This window comes from Mobula hypostoma, chromosome 18 (genome assembly GCF_963921235.1).
Source record: "Mobula hypostoma chromosome 18, sMobHyp1.1, whole genome shotgun sequence".
Taxonomy (NCBI): Eukaryota; Metazoa; Chordata; class Chondrichthyes; order Myliobatiformes; family Myliobatidae; genus Mobula; species Mobula hypostoma.
Genome location: NC_086114.1, coordinates 65,276,461 through 65,297,528, shown reverse-complemented (window position 1 = coordinate 65,297,528; position 21,068 = coordinate 65,276,461). Strand labels below are relative to the sequence as shown.

Sequence of the window (21,068 nt, the reverse complement as noted above, 5' to 3'; positions counted from 1 at the left end):
CTGTTGTTCAGGAGGATTTAAACTAATGTGGCAGGGGGATGGGAACAAGTGCAGAGAGAAAGAGGGTGTAAAATGAGGGTAGAAGCAAAAAGTAGTAAGATGAAAAGTAAAAGTGGCAGGCCAGCAAATCTAGGGCAAAAATCAAAAAGGGCAACTTTTCCACCTAATTGTATAAGGGCTAAGAGTGTTGTAAAAGCAAGCCTGAAGGCTTTGTGTGTCAATGCAAGGAGCATTCTTAACAAGGTGGATGAATTAAAAGTGCAGATTGTTATTAATGATTATGATATAGTTGGGATTACAGAGACATGGCTCTAGGGTGACCAAGGATGGGAGTTCAACATTCAGGGATATTCAATTTTCAGGAGGGATAGACATGAAAGAAAAGGAGGTGGGGTAGCATTGCTGGTTAGAGAGGAGACTAACGCAATAGAAAGGAAGGACATTAGCCGGGAGGATGTGGAATCGATATGGGTAGAGCTGCATAACACTAAGGGGAAGAAAACACTGGTGGGAGTTGTGTACAGGCCACCTAACAGTAGTAGTGAGGTTGGGGATGGCATTAAACAGGAAATTAGAAATGCGTGCAATAAAGGAACAGCAGTTATAATGGGTGACTTCAATCTACATATAGATTGGGTGAACCAAATTGGTAAGGGTGCAGTGGAAGAGGATTTCTTGGAATGTATGCGGATGGTTTTTTGAACCAACATGTCGAGGAACCAACTAGAGAGCAGGCCATTCTAGACTGGGTATTGAGCAATAAGGAAGGGTTAATTAGCAATCTTGTTGTGAGAGGCCCCTTGGGTAAGAGTGACCATAATATGGTGGAATTCTTCATTAAGATGGAGAATGACATAGTTATTTCAGAAACAAAGGGTCTGAACTTAAAGAAGGGAAACTTGGAAGGTCTGAGACATGAATTAGCTAAGATTGACTGGCAAATGATACTTAAAGGGTTGATGGTGGATATGCAATGGCAAGCATTTAAAGATCGCATGGATGAACTACAACAATTGTTCATCCCAGTTTGGAAAAAGAATAAACCAGGGAAGGTAGTGCACCCGTGGCTGACAAGGGAAATTAGGGATAGTATCAATTCCAAGGAAGAAACATACAAATTAGCCAGAAAAAGCGGCTCACCTGAGGACTGGGAGAAATTCAGAGTCCAGCAGAGGAGGACAAACGGCGTAATTAGGAAAGGGAAAAAAGATTATGAGAGAAAACTGGCAGGAACATAAAAACTGACTGTAAAAGCTTATATAGATATGTGAAAAGAAAAAGACTGGTTAAGACAACTGTAGGTCCCTTACAGTCAGAAACAGGTGAATTGATCATGGGGAACAAGGACATGGCAGACCAATTGAATAACTACTTTGGTTCTGTCTTCACTAAGGAGGACATAATTAATCTTCCAGAAATAGTAGGGGACCAAGGGTCTAGTGAGATGAAGGACCTGAGGGAAATACATGTTAGGAGGGAAGTGGTGTTAGGTAAATTGAAGGGATTAAAGGCAGATAAATCCCCAGGGCCAGATGGTCTGCATCCCAGAGTGCTTAAGGAAGTAGCCCAAGAAATAGTGGATGTATTAGTGATAATTTTTCAAAACACTTTAGATTCTGGACTAGTTCCTGAGGATTGGAGGGTGGCTAATGTAACCCCGCTTTTTGAAAAAGGAGGGAGAGAGAAACCAGGGAATTATAGACCGGTTAGACTAACATCGGTGGTGGGGAAAATGCTAGAGTCAGTTATCAAAGATGTGATAACAGCACATTTGGAAAGCGGTGAAATCATCGGACAAAGTCAGCATGGATTTGTGAAAGGAAGATCATGCCTGACGAATCTCATAGAATTTTTCTGAGGATGTAACTAGTAGAGTGGATAGGGGAGAACCAGTGGATCTGGTATATTTGGATTTTCAAAACGCTTCTGACAAGGTCCCACACAGGAGAGTAGTGTGCAAACTTAAAGCACACGGTACTGGGGGTATGGTATTGATGTGGATAGAGAATTGGTTGGCAGACAGGAAGCAAACAGTGGGAATAAACGGGACCTTTTCAGAATGGCAGGCAGTGACTAGTGGTGTACCGCAAGGCTCAGTGCTGGGACCCCAGTTGTTTACAATATATATTAATGATTTAGACGAGGGAATTAAAAGCAGCATCTCCAAGTTTGCGGATGACACAAAGCTGGGTGGCAGTGTTAGCTGTGAGGAGGATGCTAAGAGGACGCAGGGTGACTTGGATAGGTTAGGTGAGTGGGCAAATTCATGGCAGATGCAATTTAATGTGGATAAATGTGAGGTTATCCACTTTAGTGGCAAGAACAGGAAAACAGATTATTATCTGAATGTTAGCTGATTAGGAGAAGGGGAGGTGCAACGAGACCTGGGTGTCATTATACACCAGTCATTGAAAGTGGGCATGCAGGTACAGCAGGCGGTGAAAAAGGCGAATGGTATGCTGGCATTCATAGCAAGAGGATTCGAGTACAGGAGCAGGGAGGTACTACTGCAGTTGTACAAGGCCGTGGTGAGACCACACCTGGAGTACTGTGTGCAGTTTTGGTCCCCTAATCGGAGGAAAGACATCCTTGCCATAGAGGGAGTACAAAGAAGAATCACCAGATTGATTCCTGGGATGGCAGGACTTTCATGTGATGAAAGACTGGATCGGCTAGGCTTATACTCACTGGAATTTATAAGATTGAGAGGGGATCTTATTGAAACGTATAAAATCCTAAAGGGGTTGGACAGGCTAGATGCAGGAAGATTGTTCCCAATGTTGGGGAAGTCCAGAACGAGGGGTCACAGTTTGAGGATAAAGGGGAAGCCTTTTAGGACCGAGATGAGGAAAAACTTCTTCACACAGAGAGTGGTGAACCTATGGAATTCTCTGCCACAGGAAACAGTTGAGGCCAGTTCACTGGCTATATTTAAGAGGGAGTTAGATATGGCCCTTGTGGCTAAAGGGATCGGGGGTATGGAGAGAAGGCAGGTACAGGGTTCTGAGTTGAATGATCATACTGAATGGTGATGCAGTCTCAAAGGGCCAAATGGCCTACTCCTGCACCTATTTTCTATCCTCGCCGATTTGATTTGACACAAACTATGCATTTCACTGTACCTTTTCATATTCATATGACAAATAAAGCTAATCTTTCAAAACTTTACTTTACACATGCAGTTTAACAAGTAGACATGCTTCATTATTTTTAATTAAAGCCTATGATAAAATATTCCAAACTCGCTTCTTTCCAAGAATTCCCGTTATATGTATACTTTATAAAGAAATCCCCAAAGATGGAATGGAATCACTTTCACTGTATATCAATGAAGATAAAAACTAATTCAAGCTTGCAGTGAATTATAATGAATTAGTCATATGTTTTTCCTTAATACATCTCTGAATGTGTTTAGGAGAATGCACCGTACTACCATTAACTCTGTATTACTAGATATTGTAGAGCAAAATAATGCAGGTATTGCAAAGCTCATAATCCAGTGCTGATTTTCAGAATCTTCTGTTCATAATTTACAAAACTAATTAGTCTCATCAAGGGAAATCTCTAGAACCAATCGATTGCTAAAGGTCCAATCCAAATCAGCCCTTTTTTCCAAGATACTAACAGATGCATTGCATATTTCTAGCATTTCCTGCTTTTACCATCCAGCACTAATAGCATTCAGATGTGTGTACAATATATGGCCACATACACAAAACACCATTGCAGTTTTGAATTCAATTCTGATTCAAGTGGAGTATGAACAACAGCAAACTCTTCTCATTCAGTCCTTAAGGAAAGTATTTCTGGCCTCTAAGCCACTTCTTAAAGTACAAGTATTGCAATTATATACAATTTAAAAAGGAAATGAACACACAAGATATCATTCTCACTGCGTTGTGAATTTCAAATTAACCAAAATGAAGAATATTCTCAACGTCAGCAAAACATAAACATTGATCGGATAGAACAAGTTAGAATGCAAAAGCTGCTCAAACACATTTCACATTTCCAAATGAGGGGCGGAACCTTCAACTCTTGAAGCCAAATTCACTTGGGAAGAGAAATTATTTGTACTGTTCCTCTCAGCATGCCACCCATCACAAATTTAATTTAAATTAGTGACCCTCATAATAAAGTTATAAGTTTGTTGTAGCTTTTACGTATCAAGAAACCACACTTTCAGATTTTACATTCTACGAGATGTCACTCAAATCCTCTCTCTCGTTTAGTTAGAGAAACACAGTTTCTATAACTAAATATGTGAGAGATACATATGTCTGCAGCAACTTGGATTTTAAAAATGAGAAATAGCTTCAATTTATTAGCATGAAAAATACAGTCATTGACTTAGGTAAATAAAGAAATTCATCCCTACCGTGGGGGTTTGTCATTGATGGTATTTGTTCCTTGCAAATTAGACAATGGTGTTCTGGGGCTTTTTCTTGTAATACCTATTATAATAAAAAAAAAATGCTAAAATGTTGGTTAATCAAACAGCATTGACCAACAGTAAAAATGAAGCATGCATTTGTTACAGCATGCTGCAGGCAGATTAACAGTGACAACCTGAATATTTCTTTACTGCAGGCACAATGCAGAACTACTCCACACAAGATGTGGATGAAGAGCAGGGAGTAGTTACAAGCACTTACTACAAAAACAAAGCAAATCAGTTGGTAAATTACACTCTATTATCAAATTATCCTGTTTCATTCTCCATACGAGTGCGACATCCTATTTCCAAGGAAAGGTTAAAATCACAGCCAAAACTTCTAGCTCTTCAGTGCCTAACCCACAGGAAGCAGTGGATCAGGGCACATAAATAAACATGTATCACATACAAGTAATGAAGCTGCAAGACCAGAAACTAAGACAATCATAGAATATTTAGGACAGATCACGGGACCACCATTGAACATTTGTTCCAATGGAAGAAAGGTTTCCAGAGTAAACAGCAGAAAGCACAATTTAATCATATTCTCTCTTCATCTCATCTCAAATTGCAGGCTCTTGCTTGTACTCTACAAGTCCCATTAGATTAAATATAATTGCTCTTAAATGGTTGTCAGAAATAAGCAAGTTATACATAAACTAGCCCAACAACCAATTTAGAGAACAAAAATATAGCATATACTTTCCTTAATTTATGGTTCATCATTTTAATAAAATTCTTTATCATACAAATTTTGCTTGTATTGAACTTGAGAGTTTGAATAAAGAACTGCTTTGAACCTATTCAGCAGTAAACACTCTCAGCCTTACTTGAATTCAAATTCATGCATGGACAAACTTCTGAGAAACAAATTTCAAATTGGTTGGATAAAAAACAAAATCAAACAGGGATTAAATGCATGGCCACCTATGATTAAAATATAACTATCCTTTTTGATACTGAACATTTGTTTATCCCTTTTCACTCTTAAGGGAAAGCACATCACTGCTCTTGAGAACCCTCTCCGTTTATCCTCAGGTATTGTAATGTTTCCAGATGACAACTGGAGAAAATTAACTTTCAAGAAAGAGTTCTGTACAAATGCAAATTACTTGGCATTAAGTGAAAAATACATATTAGCACAAGATGACTCATCTTAATTTCAGGAAATCTTAATTAGATCTTGTTGTTAATGTAGCATTCTCACTTCAACTATTTTTGTAATTCCCATTCTGTATTTTAAGCTTAAAACAAAATGAATCTTTAGAGCACAAAACTACAACTTTTTGTAAATAAAATGCTTTCCTATGCCTCTATTTTTAACAGCAGAGTTTAGTCATAAGAGCTTTCAATGAAACTTGTTTCAAAGTAAAATTTAATTCTAGCCCTGGACCTGCCTGTACAGGAATGGGACACTGCATTACCAAGCCAATTTATATGGAACACACATTGCAGATTACCTTAGTTTTAACAGGGGGAAGATGCCTGACAAAAAAAAAGAAAGCTAAACACTAATGTTTGTCATTTCTTCTATGAATATTGCCCTATGCAGTGAGTAGTATTGTTGCTGGTGATGCCTGGTTGGATTAAGAGGGCAGTGAGATTAGTAGCACTCGTGCAAAGCGATCTAAAGACATGCAACATGAATGTTAGTCAACATATAAAGCAGAGCAGGTGAAAAGGACAGACATGAGGCCAGCAACATTCACTCCAACAGCAAAACCAAAGAACCATGGAATGTATATTCACTCAAATTAAAAATACTTGGCAAAACAACGATATGAGATTTTATTCACTTGAAATTAACAATATAATTTTGTAAAGTCACAAACTGTTTTTCATTTCATTCTTTGCAAGGCATTCAGAATACAATGAAACATGAATTCTGTATGCAATGTGCCTCTTTTGTTAAAGTATGGTTTCAAAACCACATACATCCCAGAATCCTTTGGTGTCGTTTGACTTCAAGTCAGTGGTCTTCATTAGCCAGAGTGATCAACTGTGAGACAAGTACTTAGTTGGATCATTTTAAAAACATGGTCCAGCACAGTACTGACCAGCTGAACTGTACATACATACCTTAATTACTTAGTAATATCAATAACAATCTTTTGTATACTGTACATTAAATGAATTAATGAAGACCACTCGTCCCAAGTGAATGCTCTTGGAATTACGTCTCCTGCAGATAAGTGGAATATTTCTGGATTTAGAGCCTTACTGTACTTCTCTTCCTTGCATCTCTGGAGGATCTCTAAACTCCTCTGATGAACTGGGTGATGCAGAAAGCTAAAACTATCGACACTTTTCAAAACCGGGTACGGAACAGCATCATCATGCCCTTGGAAAGCAAAATGAAAACAAAAGGAAAAAAATAAAAGAGATACAAAGTAAAGATATTCATGATAGGAACTTGAAAAGCTGAGAAACAACGACAAGGATCTAAAAACTACGACAACAGTAAAGCACACAATCATTAATATCTACTTTATAGTTAGAGAATAACACTCCTCGACATCTAATTTAGCTTTAATGAGTTAAATCTCTAGTGACTGGAAAAAAATATCTACACATTGAATTAGGATAAAGATGCAAGAGAAAGGTAAAATTTACATTCATTTGGTACAGGCTACATCCCTAGAAAATCAGCACTAGGCAATAAAGTAACAGCAGTGAAATACGCGTTGATTTATCTTTAACGTGTTTAAATAGCACAGAAAAAAATCCAGTTTGTGTAGATATTTAATCACTTTTCATCCAGTTTAATAAATTTTATTAAATAAATGAGAGCTCTGCAAAACATTCTCAAAAGTCCTTTCTTCACAAGGGAAGCAAAATCACCACCAAATGTTAAATATTAGTACCATATTTAACATTAGTACCATAAAGTTTCAATTTTTGCTGTTCCCAGAAATCCTCACTAACAGCCCAGGCAATTTTCAAACACCAGAAACTCAAAACTAAATTTATTCAAATAATCTTAAATTGAGAAGGTAGATTAGCTGCTTTCATTTTTCAATAAATGGTTCAACCACATGTTACACAGTTAGGGTCTAGCATTAATATGCCATTATCCACAACTGAAAAGAGTACCAAAATTTATCTAGGTATGGATTTAAAGGATAACTAATTGCACTGTGTTCCCAAGTATGAGTTCACATTTCGGGACACAGAAAGAAATCATCCATGTTCAATAAATATCAGTGACTACCCTATTACGATCCCCAACAGGCCACCAAATACAATATTAAATGCATATTAAACTGAGACATTAGCTTTAAATTATTGAAACAGAATAGTTATTAACAGATGTACTGAATCTGTAGTTTTCAAATGTATTTCAGCTTGCTAATATTAAGAAGGGGGAAACTGGAGGCAATTCTGCAAAATGCTAAGGATAGGACCAGCAGTGTTGTATTTCTGCAGCAGGAATAGGCTTATGCAGAGCAACTCTGTACTCAGCAGAGCAGTCAGTGTGTGCAGCAGCTGGCACAGCATGATGATGCATCTTTCTGCAAAACGAAAGCATCACCCCAGCTTGAGAAAGATGTGCACTGATTAATTGAGAAGTAGCTTATCGACATCAACCATTATAATAATGCTATTTGAATTGCACACAAGTTGTCTGAATTGCAGAAATAGGTCAATCACAGATTACAGAACTGGCAAATTTAATGCAGGGTCTGGTGAAAAATATCCCTGAAATACTGCAAGATCAAGATTTCCACCACAAAATCTTTAATCCTGCAAAACATTTTCATTGATTGAGGCCTTAGATCATGTTTAATGTTACAAAAATACATATCATCCACTTTCTGTAAGACAGAATCTTTACTCCAAACCCGCTATTTTATCTTGGCATCCAGCCACTAAACATTATGTGACAGCTTTGTTTCGAAGCGACATTCTAGATTTGGTTGTAGTATCTATAGCATATCATCATCAGGTCAAAAATTGTGTCCTATACATCACCCTATTAATTTCTCTAATCATCACCTGCAGCATCCCAACTCCACAGTAAGACCAGAAAATAATAATTTCCATCAGTAAATCAGAGTGCTAATCCACAGGCAAGCCATTATAGAAAGGCAAGTTACAGGTCTCAAAGTCACGCGAATGACAGACTATATTTGGTCAAGAATTCAGATCAGCTATTTAAATATCTGTACTGTTTTGCTTGGCAGTAAGATGAATAATCAACGATTCAATTCCAAAGTACTTCCAAGTTACTAAGTAAGGGAGCAAAGACAGAGGCTGTGTCCATTATAATGAAAGGACAGTAACCTTTAAAAAATGTTCTAATCATCATTTCTTTAGCTGGTTTAAAAACTTGAAAATGCACAAGATGTTAGTTTTAGCTACCATTATATATTATTAATATTTAATACTTTATTTACAAGCTTGCCATGTGATTTTTAAAATGCCATTCTTTTAGCAAGTTGTTCAATTATGGACATGTAATCTTGGTTTATCTGGTTAGCTATCTTGTAACTTATTAGGAAAAATTTGAGAATAACACAGACCAGAAGGATGCTCGCTTCATTCACTGCTCTGTTTATTCTTTGCTGCTGTGAAGCAGCAATTAAATATCCCTGAGAAAATTAGGATGATGAAAATTCAGCAATCATCGTCCAGATTGCAACATGCTAGAATGAGTATGCGCTGTCACCAGACAGAACAAGATCAGTGCCTTCCTTTCTGAATTCTTGGCTAAAGCACATTGCATGAGTATCCACTTAGAACAGGTACCTGCACATCAGTAACAGTCAACCACGCCAGTGTGAAATAAGGAGAAAGATGGTGTGGGGCAAAGTGAAGAACGAAGTTAAATCCTTCTTCTGGAATCAAAACTTAATTATGACACAGCCATTATAAAGACTCAACTGCCGCAAGGGCAGATTTGGCTGCTTGGTGCTCTGTGATTAAATGCTTCAAAAAAGGATAGCATGGAGGGTAAAAGAAGTGGGTAGTGGCATTGCTAAACAGGGATAGTATCACAGATGAAAAAGGGAAAATGTCACGCAGGTATCATCAGTGTGGGTGGAAGTCAGAAACAGGAAGGGAGCAGTCTCTCTACACTCAGTGGCCACTTAATTAGGTAAACATATTATTATTATACTCCTCTCCATTGACCCACTGACTATTTCCAGAATTTTCAGTTTTTATTTCAGATTTACAGTCTTTTACTTCCAGAATATTCTAATAAGCTACGTTGACAAAAAGATTTACTCTTCAGATTTTCAGCTTCTTTTAAAAAAAATTATAGCACTTTGTACTACAATATAGTACAGTACATACACTATTCACTTTAACTCCAGATTTAATAACAGGGAAATGTAAAATGTCTGCAGCTTTGTGACTAGATTATGAAAGTGCATTAACAACTTTTACATCAGAAGAAGCAGAGTATCACAGGGGAAATTGAACCCCTTCAATGACTGCACATTAAATTGGGGGTAAATTCATTAGAATAGAACATCAATAAAATACTGAAAATGCAGCAACTTCCAACACATCGGTCTGTATTAGTTTAACAGTTGACAGTGCTGTCAGTGCTGCACACAAGGTCAAACATCCCTTACCAGGTTTCTTCTCAACAAAGCGTTTTCCAGCCTCACGGAAGGCAACAACTGCTCGGAAGTAGGATCTCAGCACTGACCAGCGGAAGACGGCCACTGGATCAATACCAATCAGGCTGCAGATGAAGGCATTTTTACTGCCTTTCAGAAGTGCAACTATATCAGGTCGCATGTGATCTGTGTTCTTTTCACGAAAGTCCTGTAACAACATAGATTTATGAAATTTAGGGACTGAACATACATTTATCTTGTAATCCTGAGTGAAATTGATTTTAAAACTTTTTTTTGAATATAATTAACATTGTAGAACCTTAACTCCTCAACAATTTTCAACTGCACACAGAAGACAGTTATAGTGCTTCCTATCGGCCTTTGGCAGGTCTACCAAATTCCCAAGGTGAAAATGACAACAAAAAAAAGACAGCATAGATTTAAGGTAAAAGAGGAAAGTTTAAAGGAGATTTTCACAGCAAGTTTTCTTTAACCTCAGAAAGAACTATGTCTCTGGAACATGCTACCCAGGGAGGTGGGGAGGCACATATTATAGCAATGTTTAAGAGGTATTTTAAAAGCACATTAATAGGCTATGAATGGTGAGATACAGACTGCATGTAGGCAGGCGGGATTAGTTCACATTAGCATTATGGCTGGAACAGACGTTGTGGGCCAAAGGGCCTGTTTCTGTGCTGTACCATTCCATATTCTAAATTCCTATTCATTCAAGGTTAATGGGCACAAAACAAATAAGAAAATAAGACCATAAAGCATAGGAGTGGAATTAAGCCATTTGACCTAACAAGTCTGCTCTGCCATTCCACCACAACTGATTTATCACCCCACTCCACCTCATTCTCCAGCCTTCTCCTTATAACCTTAATCAAGAACATATCAACCTCCACTTTAAATATACCCATTGACTTGGCCTCCACAGCTGTCCAAGGCAATGGATTCCACAGACTCACCACCTTCTGGCTAAAGAAATTCCTTCTCACCTCTGCTGTACACAGACATCCCTCTATTCTGAAGCTGTGCCCTCTGGCCCTAGACTCAGCCATGATAGGAAACATCCTCTCTACATCCATTCTATCTAGGCCTTTCAAAATTAGACAGGTTATCAATTGTTGAATCTTTCTAACGTTCAGTTTGGTCATGGATGAGTTCATAACCTCTTTCTCAATTTACCTCTCTTGGCTTTGGTTCTTATCCCTTAATAACGTTCCCCTTCTTAATAACCCTTTATATACGACCTCCCCCACTATACATCTCACCCACACCCTCAATGCTCCCTACCTTTTGGAGAGACAATGGCAGTGCAGTTGTGGGGGTCAGGGGATTTGGCCCTCTCTTTTGGAGAACCAAATTTTTCATGGTGCTCTTAGACCATCCAAAAAATTCAGCACCTCCTATTCCACAGAGGGAGTTAGCATCTTTTTCCTAACAACTAAACCTAAAGCCCTAATTCTGCTTCTCCTTCCATGGATGCTGCCTGATCTGCTGAAGCTTTGTAACATTTTCTGCTTTTAATTCACAGCTCCAGCAAATTTTTGATTGTAGTTTAATTATGCTTGAGGGAAGGCACTGATCCACTGGATCTGATCTGCTCATTAATTAATCCTTTTGGTCTCCACATAATGATAGAGTTAGTGTTCTAACCCTTCAAAGTGAATATATCTCACTCAAGCATGGTTTTCTCTAAGCTGAGCAGGCCCGTGACTGCGCAGTAACTGAAATGCTCCCACACACATAGCCATGGAGCTGGAATTTTCTTTTATTATATGTTAATATAATTTTGAAAATATGCTAATATGATTTTGAAATCTATGTTAATAATTGTGAAATAATGTAATTATGTGTTGATGAATATAATCCATAAACGTTCTCAACATTAAACGTAGCACAGCCTTTACTTTGAAACATTTTAGACCTTCAACGTATTTGCATTGTCAATGTTTTAACTTACAACATGGTTACAAATTGTAACAATAAACACAGAATGGAAGTCGGGAGCTCACTGTTAATAAAATGATAATGTTTCACACAGCACCAACCTTGACTTGGTATTTGACCTTCCCTGCATAATGCCTTATGATAAAAGCTTGCTCCATCACTGCTGGGAACTCTATATAGTTATTGCCCTCATGCTGTCGCTTGAATTTATCGAGCAGCGTCTGATTTGTTGCCTGTGGGAAACTGAAATAAATGATAAATAATTATATAAAAATCACAGCCAGAAATTAGCATCATTACTGCTGAATGATCTGTAATCTTAGGAGCCTAGACACATAAATAAACATTTATACACCACCTCCTCTACTGTGGAAAAGCTTAGCCAATCAAATAGACTTGATCTAAGCCATTTGGACCCTGTGGCTATCTCCGTCCAGTAGTTCACCAGCTCCTGCCAGAAATGTACTTGAACACAACAATACAACTGCACTTTTAACATCTGTGCAATCTGTCGGGCCAATGAGCAAACTACAGTATGGCCATCAGCAAACAAATCATAACAAATAGTCAAACCTCTGTGCAATTCAAGTTTGTTTTCATCAGACATTACACAACAGGATTACATTCCAACACCAACTCCGATGGATAGGTTATGCCTAACTTACGTCTCCCAAAACAGATTATTTACTCCTAGTAACCAATTTCCCCCAATAAAGTATGACTATGACTAGTTGAAGGAAGGTCAGTGAGCCACTGGTAGACAAAAGAAATGCTTCAAAGATAACATCAAAATCAGACTGAATATATTTAACAACTGGGAAGACATCACGCTCAACAGATGCACCTGGAGCAAATCTGTTCAGCAAGGAGCTCTGCTACACGACAGTGACCTCCGTTATGCCGCAGAGAACAGGCGGCAGCTGCGAAAGGAGAATTTGGCCAACCAAAAGACTCATCCACTAACCCCAGGCACTAATTACTCGTGTCCACACTGCCTCAGAATATATGGATCTCAGATTGACCTCTGAAGTCACCTGAGGGCCCAGCCATAGACAAACCCTTGAGGGAACATCTTACTCGACTCGAATGATCAAATATTATATTCTGATTTCAAATTTGATTAACACTATCAAACAAATTAAACCCATTTTATACCATTTAGTGATACAAGCAGTGTGGGCACGTGGTCAAGTGGCTAAGCACTTAATCACACATTGCTCTGCGACGACACTGGTGCCAAGCTGTATGGGTCCTAATGCCCTACCCTTGGACAACATTGGTGTCGTGGAGAGGGGAGACTGGCAGCATGGGCAACTACTGGTCTTCCATACAACCTTGCCCAGGTCTGCGCCCTGGAGGGTGAAGACTTTCCAGGCACAGATCCATGGTCTCGCAAGACTAACAGATGCCCTTAATTTAGTGATACAAGGCTGATAAAAGACCGTTAACAGGAACCCTGACCATTCCTTCAGAAAGAAGAACACTGCTAAGTCTCATTGTGGACTTAACCAAGAAAATGAGGAAAACACAAATATTCAAAATACTTTTTCAGAATTCAAATCAAAATTACATCAAAATATTTCAAACGTTTTGGTATGTGTCAAATACAGCTAGCAATTTGATAGAAGCAGAACAGTACAAATTCACTTGTAGCTTAGCTACTAAGCCTGGCTGAATCATTTCTACTGACAGCAGAAGGTACAAAAATGGGTTACTTGTGCCTTAAAACCAGTCGCTTTGGGCAGTTGGGGCTCATCAGCAGTGATTGCCGCTCATCTTGGAGGAGGAAAACTGAATTCAGATCATTGCTGCCTTATGTGAATACCCACTCACAGGGAGGGCTTCAGGAGTAAACCCCCATGGAAAAATCCAGAGCTGAAGTCCATAAGGCAGTTCTATATTGAGTTCAACGCTGACTGACAACTCCTGCAACACCACTCGTGCCAAAATGTATTGGTCTTTGCTGTTCCTTTGGACTCATCAGTTACATGGAGAGGGGGAGCCTGCTGCATGGGCAACAACTTGCTCTCCATATCGTACTGCCCTGGATTCTGTTCTGGCTTGCATACGATAGCTAAGTCACAACATCCCTAGTCCACCTCAACCAATGGAGGCCCCACGAATGCAAAAATTCAACATTTGTGCACAGTGTATCCTGGAGACATGCTGCCACAAAGTTAAGGATGTTTCACCACAATTAAGTTCAATGAATCAAACCAGTGTGCAGTTAAAGTTTGTTTTCATCAGCTGTTACAGTAATATCCCGTGACCTCTAAAATCTAGAAGTCTCATCTCCAAGCTCTAATCTGCTGACCTTACTTTGGAAAGTTGTTCCAACAAATGTGTGAGCAAACTCTACATGCTTGAAGTGGTGAAATATAATATAAACTAATTAAAACAATAAATACACATAATCAATTACAACGAACAGCTGGGCAGGTGATGTCTTGTAAATGCATCGTGGGAAACTGGTGGATCCCATCTGCAGCAAGTGTTGGTGGCTCAAGGAAACAAGTGTTAGTGACTCAAAATTCAAAGTCCAAAGTAAATTTATAATCAAAGTACATATATGTTGCCATAAACTATCTTCAGATATATTTTCTTGCAGGCATTCACAGGAAATAAAAGAAATACAACAGAATTCATGGAAAACTATACATAAACCAATAAAAACTGACAAATAACCAATGTGCAAAAGAAGACAAACTAACTGTGCAAATAATTTAAAAAATAATATCGAGAACATCAGTTGTAAAGTGTCCCCAAAAGTAAAAGTAACCTCAAGGTCGATTAGCTGGACACTGTATTCCAAACACTTTGACACTGTTGTTAAGCTGGAAAGGGTGTAGAAAAGACCAACAGAAAACAAAAGTCAAGGATAATGACAAATTGAAAAATGGAGCATCTGAAGGGTCAAGGACAGGTGGTAGGGTGGTGCACTGGGAATTTTTAGGACCTAGCATCTAAAAACTATGAAGTTCAATATGAAGAATATTGATTTTGAAAATATCAAAACAAGTTTTTATTGATTTACAAACAGGATGAAGGTGGCTTAGGTAGCTGTGGGACCTCTGGAGAACAAGGTTAGTGAAATAAGAATAAGAAGCAAAAAATTTACAAATATGTTGTATCAATAGGTCTTCACAACAGAGGACACTGCAAATATCCATTACAGATGAACTAATTTCACATAGCGGAAAGCAATTTCCAAAATGTCAATCACAAGTGATAGAGTATTTTAGAATCCCACAGGGCTAAAGGTGGACAATTCACCTGGGACCTAGTGGCCTGCACCCAAAGGAAGTAGCCACAGAGAGAGAGTGAAGCTACTGAAGCTTCCTAAATTCCGGGAGGGTAAAAGAAGATTGAAAATAGCCAGAGCACTTCTGTGGTTCTACAGGGGAGGAAAACTACAGTTAACCTTCTATTTTTAGAAGGTGTGCAAGTCAATAATCAAAGAGGAAATGACTCATAATTTAGGAATGCTGAAGGCAATCAAGCAGAGTCAACAACATTTTATGTAAAGTAAATAATGCTTGGCAAAGTGGCTGGAAAGGATGGGGCAGGGGGAGTTGATTGGAGGGAAACCTGTACATGTAATTACCAAAAGGCATTTGACAAGGTGCCAGAATGGAGGGTGATGCATAAACTGGGTCCATGGTGTTCGAGGGAGAAGGAGTGTGTAAATATGGATGGAAAGCTGAAAAAAATAAAAGCAAAATAACAAAGATAATGGAAAGAAAGGAAACAGAGGAAACAAAAAATTGAAATTAATGGGTGCTCTTCAGACTTGAAGGATGCAACCAATTTGTACATGATCAAAAACAGTTTGCAGGCAGCTCCTCCAAGTAGTTCTAAGGCAGCACGTAGGCCTTCATTGCTTACTAAAGTTAAAGAATAGTTTTGTTACACTTATGAGTGTTGGTGAGCCCACACGAGGAATACTGTGCTTTTCAGGACGCCCCGCCTCCTTATTTACTCCACTCAGAAAACTGTTAAATCTAGTAACTCTCTCAGTACTTACTTGCACTCCTCATCTAGTAGATGAAGTAAGCCTGTAGGTTTCTTGCTGATGAGATTTATGCAACCACTGTTGTCAATATAATCAATATTATGCCAACTGATGCCTTCTGCTCTGTACTCCTCCTGCAACACAAAACATTTAGTCTGAATTAGAAAAGTACAGAATCCAAAGTACTAGGAATTTATTAATCGAGGAAAATGCAGGCCATGTAATGATTTTCCATTTCATTTTTTCTTCCACTGTTTTCTGACGCACTTCTTTGATGCAAGATGGGCAGGTATCAATGCTTTCATTTACACCAGGGAACATGCAGAAATTTCATTTATACTTGTATCAATTTGCTTCTCAAACTGTTAACCTAAGCGTTTTGGAAAATGTCAATATAATGGAGATGAGACTGAGAGCAAGAGCACAAAACCAGGTAATATTCTCTGTGGTAAGTCACATGGGAAAGGATCTGCAGCATGAGGAGACCATGAAAGGTAAACACAATTTAGACATGGGTGGTAACATAAAATAGCTTCATCACAGGAAGGGTGTGGGGATTGCAAAAGAGGTAGAAAAGCATTAAATTCTGTGAACAAACAGCATCTGGGAAACAAACATTAATCTCGAATTCTAAATGGAAAGTCAGCTGCTAGCGGAGACCAGTTTTCAACCTGTGGTCCAGTTTAAAAATTGTGCCTTGGGGTGGCACAGTACGTAACAGTTAGCAAAATGCCATTACAGTGCCAGTGACCCATGTTCAATTCTGCTGCTGTCTGTAAGACGTTTTGTACGTTCTCCCTGTAACCACGCGGATTTCCTCCAGGTGCTCCGGTTTCCCGCCACATTCCAAAGATGTGCAGGTGAGAAGGTCAACTGGTCACAGGGGTGTAACTGGGCAGAAGCCAGAGGACTTGTAACTACTCTGTATCTCTAAGTAAATATTACTCTCAAATGTACAGTATAGACTAATATGTACCCACGTGCTAAAGAAAATTAAAAATTCAAAATAACTTCAAGTAATAGCATTTTTAAAATTTTTTTTATTTTTATTGAAGGAATGACACAATACAGAATATATAATGGATTACATTTTCCCCCATCTTGCTTTAATATCGTACCCCCAAAACAAACCTCCCCCCACCCAGCCTCCCCAAACATATCATGGCAGTTAATATATTTACAACACAACAATTCACAAATACAAGTACAGACATTTCACAACCATACCCCTACACTACTTCAAGACGACGGCTCACACACATCTGCAACATGTCAGATGATCCAAAATACACTCATATTTACAATTCATCAACCACCCTGTGAGGTAAATTATAAGCATATTAAATGGGAGGCAACTTCCCAAGTACAATCAAATGCCCTGAACTAGTAGGTAATTCCTTAAGGCTCCCAAAATATGATAAGAAAGGTCCCCATTTCGAATAGAACTTTTTCACAGACCCCCTCAAAGTGAATTTAATCTTTTCTAATTTCAGAAAAAATATTACATCTTCTAACCAAGCAGCAGCAGTTGGGGGAGAGGCAGATTTGCAGACCAGCAAGGTTCTCCTATGGGCCAATAGCGATGTAAATGCAATGATATCTGACTGGCTTGCACTTAAACCCAAATCATCATCTGCTACACCAAATACAGCTATAAGCGGGCAAGGTCTCAGTGTCACCCCCAAAACCTCACTGATAATTTTAAAAACCAGTGCCCAATAGTTATCAAGCCGAGGGCAAGACCAAAATGCATGTATTAAACCAGCCAGAGAGAAGGAACATCTGTCACAGCCAGCATCTGTCCCAGGGTATATGTCTGCAAGTCTGGCTTTACTTAAATGTACCCTGTGTAAAACTTCAAATTGTATGAGCCCCAGTCTAGCACATGATGATGAGAAATGAACCCTATTCAATACTTTTGCCCAATATTCCTCCGCCAAATCCATACCGAGGTCATCCTCCCACCTACTCTTAGTCTTGTTTAGATCTTGAACTCCCAAAGACATCAGCTGAGAGTATAGTTCAGAGATCAGCCCATTATTGTTAAAGCTAAGAGTGAGTTTTTCTCATAACATAGCAGGTGGTAGATCAGGAAAAGAGGGAAATTTTTCCTTCACAAAGTGGCAAATCTGCAGGTATTTTAAAAAAAAACTGATTATGCGGAAGGCCATACTTACCGCGCAGGTTATCAAAACTATCAAATATGTTATCAGTATACAAATCCTTAAGGCGCATAAGACCGTTCAAACCTCATTGTCTGAAAGCTGAATCGAATGTGGAGGGAGGAAATAAATGGTTTTTATGAATGGGGCCCAAAACTGAACCTGATATGAACTTACAGTGGCAGCGAAATTGATTAAAAGTTTTGAGGGTGGAGAGCACGACCAGGTTAGATGTGAATTGAGAGGATTTCAATGGTAAGGAAGAATACACCAAAGCTGGGAGAGACGAGGAGCGGCAAGACCGTGACTCAAGCAGGCACCAGATTATATCTGGCCGGTGGAGCCAAAATAATACTTTTTGAATGCTCGATGCCCAGTAATAATGAAGAAAGCTGGGAAGACCCATTCCACCTACGTCACGACCTCTTTGGAGAGTGTGCTTATTAACCCTTGGGACCTTATTTTCCCAAATAAAGGAGGTTATAGCTTGGTTGACTGATTTAAAAAATAACTTAGATAAGAAAACTGGCAAAAACTGAAACAAATAAAGAAATCTAGAAAGTATAGTCATTTTCACTGACTGAATTCTCCCAGCTATAGTAAGGGGTAAACTGCGCCATCTCTCGAAATCAACCTTCATTTGGCTAACCTGAGGCCTGTAGTTAGTTTCAAACAGAGATGTAAAAGAGCGAGTAATATGTATTCTTAGGTATACAAAACCATCTTAAGATAAAGGAAAAGGCAAAGATTCCTGTCGGATCTGTAGGGCCAAGTTATTAATAGGAAAGCATTTGCTTTTTTGAAAGTTCAGCTTATAGCCAGAGAAGGCTCCAAATTGACCTAATAATGACACAATAGCAGGACTACTACCTACAGGGTCACTAACATAAAGTAAGAGGTCATCAGCAAATAGGGAAACACGGTGTTCCATGTCCCCTTTTCTAACACCTTGAAATAATATAGTTGACTTAAGTGCAATAGAAAGAGGCTCAATTGCAATTGCAAAAAGAAGAGGGAACAATGGGCAGCCTTGGCGAGTGCCACGTGTTAATGGGAAATAGTCAGATCGAAAATAATTTGTCTGTATACATGCTAAAGGCAAGTGGTATAACAGCTTAACCCAAGCTATAAATATTCTGCCAAATCCAAATTTCTCCAAAACACTAAACAAGTATACCCACTCCACTCTATCAAACGCCTTCTCCGCATCCAAGGAGATAACAACCTCTGGACTTGGAGAATCACTGGGTGAATAAACCGCATCAGCCAGTCGACAGTTATCAAAAAAAGAATAGCGATTTTTAGTAAAACCTGTCTGATCGTCTGAAATTATCTTGGGAAGGGGACGTTCTAAACGGCATGCAAGCACTTTAGCCAAAATTTTCACATCTACATTCAAAAGTGAGATGGGGCGATATGATCCACATTGAGTCGGGTCCTTGTCCTTTTTAAGAAGTAGTAAAATAGCTGCCCGTGAAAGAGAAGGGGCTAAGGAGCCGTTCTCCAAAGATTCCTGAAACACTTCTAGAAGGACCGGTATGAGCTTATCCTTAAATTTCTTATAAAATTCTATTGGATAACCATCAGGACCTGGGGACTTACCACTCTGCATAGCCATAATGGCATTATTAATCTCTTCCTGCCCAAGAGCCCGATCTAGGTTCTCCAACTCCTCTGGTTCAAGAGTTGGTATTTCCAAATTATCTAAAAGACGTTCCATATTTGTCAAGTAATAGCATTTTGTACAATTTAACCACTGAGCTCCTAGTAACTGGAAAAAGTCACTCCATAATTCCAAAATATTGATGAATTTTATTTTATCTATTGACAGCTAGAACACTTGACAAGACTGTTTTGAAAAACAGTTTTCGGCCTTTTGCTATTGAGTGCCCAAAACTTTCAAGTAATATCTGGGTCCTTAGTTTCCATATCAATTGCAAATGGAATAGCTTGTTTACAGATGCATTTATGAACAGTGCTGCATGTCTAATTCTGAAATAATTGATGTTACATAGTCTACCCCACCCCAAACAAATTTCAGTAGCTCACTTTTATGTTGGCCAACATATCCAGGCACCCTGTTGTGTGTGCTTTTGTTCCCTGGGTGCACGATTCACACCAGCCCCATTAGCACCCACTCATCATGGATAGTGAGGGCCACCAGATTATAGATCTGCCTTAAAGGCCACCATCACCAACCTCCTTCCTTTGAAACTCTCGACAAAACTGAGTCTCTTTCACAGTATATACAATATTAAATTCAATTTGTTGTTTCTGTTGAAAGGCATCAACAAACATCTCCATTCAGCATATGGGATAAATTAAGTGGAGAGTAGTTTATTTAGTCACAAAGCAGTCTCAACTCCAACTCAAGTAACTCAGTTTCAGCAACATCAGCTTCAACAAGATTCACAGACAGATATACAGCGCTGAAACAGCTGTTCAACGCACTGAGTCACTACTATCCAACCTTGTCTTAAGTATATTTACTGAGGTAGCCTGCACTGCTCCATTGGGCAGAGAATCCCACAGATTCACCACTCTTTGAGAAAAGCAGTTCCTCCTCATCTCCATCCTAAACTTACTCCCTCAAATCTTGAGGCTATGTCCCCTAGTTCTAGTCTCACATACCAGTGTAAACAACTTTCCTGCCTCCATCTCATCTATTGCTTACATAATTTTATATGTTTCTATAAGACCTCCTCTCATTCTTCTGAATCAACATGCCCTCTTGTTTCAAAAACAATGTCACAGACAAAAATGTAAAGTGTTTTTTAGCTCCCCCTTAACACGGGGGAAGCTGCCATTTGATCCCTCACGCCTGCTCTGCCAGTTAATAAAACTATGGCAAATAAATAGAGGCAATTGTAATCATAGGCCCACCTGTGCTACCCATGAGGCTGACAGCTGTGAAATGTTCTCACAGTTGCAGT

The 21,068-nt window shown here is 38.9% G+C and overlaps 1 protein-coding gene across 6 annotated transcripts in view; it reads right to left on the bottom strand.

Annotated features, from left to right (window-relative positions):
• The window catches only part of myo9aa (myosin IXAa), a 366,573-nt gene that overhangs the window by 126,334 nt on the left and 219,171 nt on the right, over positions 1-21,068 (bottom strand). For all 6 annotated transcript variants that reach the window (XM_063071043.1, XM_063071045.1, XM_063071047.1 and 3 more), the window contains exons 12-16: positions 15,986-16,107; positions 12,063-12,204; positions 10,018-10,213; positions 6,657-6,776; positions 4,379-4,454 (exon numbers count right to left, since the gene is read on the bottom strand). In XM_063071043.1, the coding sequence (XP_062927113.1) occupies positions 4,379-4,454; positions 6,657-6,776; positions 10,018-10,213; positions 12,063-12,204; positions 15,986-16,107 (656 nt within the window). The remainder of the gene's footprint in view (positions 1-4,378; positions 4,455-6,656; positions 6,777-10,017; positions 10,214-12,062; positions 12,205-15,985; positions 16,108-21,068) is intronic.